We start from the raw sequence: 4606 nt of genomic DNA, 5'->3' as shown, positions 1-4606 counted from the left end.
ATAATAATTATTACACTCAGCCTTGACTGGAAAGCCTCTTCAAGTAAAGCGAGCGCCCTCCCAACCTCTGGAAGACCCACAAAGTCCGCACAAAGCGCTAATTGGAGCCTGGAAGCAGGCTGACAAGGGGGCATGGATAGGTTTCAGAAAGGCTGCTGATGGGGAAGGGGTGTGGGGGGGAAACCCGGGGACGCTGAATAGAACCCACGCCTCTTTTTCTAAACTCTCTTGCTGAGCCAAAAGGGGGGAGGAGGGGGAGAGCGAGGGGGAGGAAAGAAAAGAAAGTATAAAAGTGCATACAGGAGTGGGGGTCGCCCAATTGATCCTGAATGCCACTGCCAACAGAAAATGTGCGCAATTTTACAATTCAACTCAACAATGCGTGCGTGCACAGGCGCGCGCGCGCAGAAGCATAAAGAAAGAAAATAGAAGAAGGGGAGCATGCACATCTTATTTTAGGGAGGGGGAGTTATGCGTAAAAACAGGCTGGAAAACCTGCGCTGTTTTTTTTCTGTCTTATTTTATTCCTTGTCGTTTCTTCGGTGATGAGCACAGACCCTCCACTGAAACCCGGGTGTGTCAAATCAGACACAAAAAGGTGGATTCTCTGCGCCTTCCTGCAGATTTGCGCCTCGGTGTTCCGCCCGTGTATCTCAGAGCGATTTGCTCCCGTCAAAGATGACAATTTGGCATCTGATGCACAATTTATACTTTAATGAGGCATGTCTGGAAAAATAGTAAATGTGATTGAAGCAGCTGCCCTCAGATTAACCTGAAGGTGAGCTTCGTTTTGGAAAAAAAAAACACATCCCCAGAAACCTAAAAAATAAAATAAAATAATAAATCCCCGCTCATCTTCACTGCTGACCCGATGGATGGAGGAACAAAGTTGACTCTTGAGTCCCCCACGCCACCAGCAGGGGGCCCCAAAGAGCAGACATTCCCTCATAAATTAACCTAAAAACTTTGTAATCATGTTTATTGGAATAAAATCAACTTTCCAGTTAAATATTTTCATTAAAAAACAAAACTATATTTAATTATACTTTAGAATATAAAAACATCATTTAAGTACACGATTTTGGTTCATTTGAGTTCTGCCTGAAATAACTTACTTTTTTAAAACTTTGCATAATTATTCACATAAATAGCCAAAAACGAATCGAACTCAATTTAGAAAATGTTTCCCCTATAGAAAATAGTCAGTTTCTTCTCCCTTTTCCCCATCATCGACTCTGGAAACTTGCTGAACCTCAAACAACATGGATTCCTTTTCTTCTTACTGTCCCTCGTTATTCTGGATCTTTAATTTCCACATGAAATTAAAATTTAAATGGAGGAAAACAGTTGAGACATTTTTCTTCTTACTCGTTTAAGATACCTTTACATCATCTGTCAAAAAACAAAGTCTTGAAACAAGGAAACCCTCCTAATGGGGGGTGTAAAGGACAGTCAGATCAGTAGACACCCCGAGGTTTTTAAAGGACGAAATACTTTGGTGTTATAGGATATCAAATACTGTGATTTTTGATTTTGGTTAAATTAAAAAAGCCATAAATAATACAGAGAATCCTAAAATGACCTAATCTTTTGAATTAGTCTCTTCTGAATTAAATGAAACAAATTAACTTTTCAAATATGTTTACATTTTTGACATTTAATACTTTTATAAAAGGAAATTAGTATCTGGTGTTGATACATTTTTAACTATTCCTTATAACTTAAACATTTCAATAGGTTTCTGATGCGCAGACTTTTCATGGACACCTGCTCATCATCACAATCTTTCCTTTAAAAAGCTTTTTATGGACATCCTTCAAAATGAAGAAAAGTCTCACATTCAAAACACAAACTGTTGTTTTTGTGAAAAGGTTTCCTTCGTTTCGCCTCCTGCCAAGAAACAAACCTCTCCACCGCTGTTTGTTTAGTACTTGAAGTGGCACGCGTCAGGCGCGCGCGACGCACCGGTACCCAACGCAGGAGCCCAAGGTGTATCCACGCGACCAGTGGGCGTGGCCAGCCCTCATCCCAACGCATTGAAAAGCAGTGGTGTCTCTCTTCCAGGACACATTTCAGCTCTCAGAGGCAGACTGCCCCCACTGGAGCAAGTGCGGTCGAACCACGTGAACGGCACGAGCGGGACGCACCGCCAGGAGACTTAAAGTTTGACCGATTACCGAACTTTCTGGAGATGGACATTACAGCGAAAATGGAAATTAACGTCAGTGAGCAGCAGCTGATTCCTTCTTCCTGCTACTTTTCGGCGCAGAGCATCCAGCTGAGCCCCAGCAGCGGGAGCAGCAGCAGCGGGAAGTCCAAGCAGCCCAAGCGCCAGCGCTCCTCTTCACCGGAGCTGCTGCGCTGCAAGCGGCGGCTGAACTTCGCGGGGTTCGGCTACACGCTCCCGCAACAGCAGCCGCACGCGGTGGCGCGCAGGAACGAGCGGGAGCGCAACAGGGTAAAGCTGGTCAACAACGGCTTCGCCACGCTGAGGGAGCACGTCCCGAACGGCGCCGCCAACAAGAAGATGAGCAAAGTGGAGACGCTGCGCTCCGCGGTGGAGTACATCCGCGCCTTGCAGCAGCTTCTGGACGAGCACGACGCGGTGAGCGCGGCCTTCCAGTCCGGCGTCCTGTCGCCCAGCATGTCGCAGGGATACTCTGCGGACATGAACTCCATGGCAGGGTCACCCATGTCCTCCTATTCATCCGATGAGGGCTCCTATGACCCGCTGAGTCCGGAGGAGCAGGAGCTGCTGGACTTCACCAACTGGTTCTGAGCATCTCTGAGGTAAGATGAGGCAATTATTTCTAAAACAATAAAAGTTGTTTTTTCTTTTAAAACTCTTTTCTAACTTTCTTTCATTCTTTCTCTCAGAATTACGGATCAACTCATCCTGCTGTTGTCCGGTGCTAGGGATGGCCCCTGGAGGAGAACAAGATGCGCTGTTTAAATCCTGCGTCCTCACAGACTGACTGAAAAGTCCGCAAAGTCCTGAGAACTTTGCAAAAAAGCGCCAAAGGATTGAAGGAGACAGTGTGGGAAAACCTCAGTTCCTGTGCATCTAATAAAAAAAAAAGACCCTAACGTGAATTCATGCTCTTCAGAAAACAAAAACATTATTTAATACGCCGCTCTTCATCTATGCTAATCCAATCACATCAAGCCTTTTTTGGTTAAACTCTTAGAAGCTGAATTGAGTTCAAATGCTTCCAAGTCGTGGATTTATTCTATTAAATTCTATATCAGACGTTTTGGGAATATATTAAGATATTTTTGTATGTAAGAGATTAATAGATGTTTTGTACACATCATTTTTGTATATATTTTGTCTATATATTGCGAAGTTATTTCTAATACCTCCTGCCAACGTTGACGTGGTCTATTATTCTCTGGCTCTTCTGTTCACGAGGTTTCCAGCAGGGGTTTGACACTCCGATGTTTTTTATTATATAGCACCAATGTGTCTTATTTAACAGCAAAACCATGTTATTGCATTATATCATGTCACGATGATCAAACTTATGCAGCTATTGTCCAAAAAGAGAGTGCAATAGCCATGCATTGTGTCTTTATACTGCCAGCTCTTTATTTTCTATTCACAAGCAGATGTTAAATAATTGTTATATCCATATTTTCTACAATCTAGTCCATTAATAAAGAGATTTACTGAATTTCTTTGATGTCTTATTTGTTTGGTGTATTAAAAATGGCTCTTAGTCTTTGTGAAAACTTAATTAATAACTATATAAAGAGAATAAAAAAAGAATCGCATTAGTACAAAAGGGATTGTTTTATGTTTTACTTTTGCGCAAACTGTTGCGCACTATTTTATGACTTTAGGTTGGTGGGCGTGATACAATTAAAGCTCATTAAGGGGTCATTAAGTGAGTAAAACCCAAACATATCAGGTACAAGGAGAAAAGACCAAGCTTGGCCTCTGTTTTTAACTTACCCTTCATACAAAGTTATGCACATAGAGGGTTGGGTAGAAAAAAGTAAAAGTATTGGAGGCCAGGAATTATACGAAGAGAAAAAAAAATGGAAAGGAGGGATCGACAAGAGGAGGAGCAAGGATTGGACTTCGTTTGAGGAGAAACTTGTGCGCAAAATAACGCACACTTTACGCACAACTTTTTTTTTGATTTTCGAGGCAGGAAAGCAATAGTGAAGGCTTCAGAAATTCAGAGATAAGTAGGCTATAGTGAGTAACTAAAACAAAGGCAAAACGAAATAAAATCTGTTGTAAACTCAAAGGGGTCCACAACTGACCTTTTATTAGAAGAGAAAAACATTTTTACGGACAGCTTTGCCCCTTTGTAGACATAGTTTTGTCCTTAAGCAACCAGTGAATGGGAGAATGCAAGAAACATGAATGGAAATCCCCCCCCCCCCCCCCCCCCCCCGAATAATAATAAAAAAAACAAAACACAAAAGCACAGACTTTTTAAACATTTCCAATAAAAAACACGCAATGGCGCAGGTTTCCTTTTACTTTCCAAGAGAAAACATTTCAAACCATTTAGTAAAAAACTTTTTGTTCCTCCATCTCAAATCTTGTTTGTCTTTAGCAACACATCTGCACAAAAACAACAGCCTCCTTAAT

General features: G+C 42.0%; 1 protein-coding gene across 1 annotated transcript; it reads left to right on the top strand.

Annotated features, from left to right (window-relative positions):
- The first annotated feature begins 2053 nt into the window (after positions 1-2053).
- ascl1a (achaete-scute family bHLH transcription factor 1a) lies at positions 2054-3674 on the top strand. Its single transcript, XM_038275729.1, has 2 exons — positions 2054-2790; positions 2878-3674. Exon 1 carries the CDS (start codon positions 2192-2194, stop codon positions 2777-2779), a length of 588 nt encoding a protein of 195 aa, XP_038131657.1. The 5' UTR covers positions 2054-2191; the 3' UTR covers positions 2780-2790; positions 2878-3674.
- The last annotated feature ends 932 nt before the right edge of the window (positions 3675-4606 follow it).

This window comes from Cyprinodon tularosa, unplaced genomic scaffold (assembly GCF_016077235.1).
Source record: "Cyprinodon tularosa strain WSP-4 unplaced genomic scaffold, ASM1607723v1 ctg976, whole genome shotgun sequence".
Lineage (NCBI taxonomy): Eukaryota > Metazoa > Chordata > Actinopteri > Cyprinodontiformes > Cyprinodontidae > Cyprinodon > Cyprinodon tularosa.
This window is presented reverse-complemented; position numbering and strand designations above follow the sequence as displayed.

Excerpts from the sequence above, each read along its gene's own strand:
- ascl1a (XM_038275729.1), top strand. The coding sequence starts at position 2,192 with ATGGACATTACAGCGAAAATGGAAATTAACGTCAGTGAGCAGCAGCTG.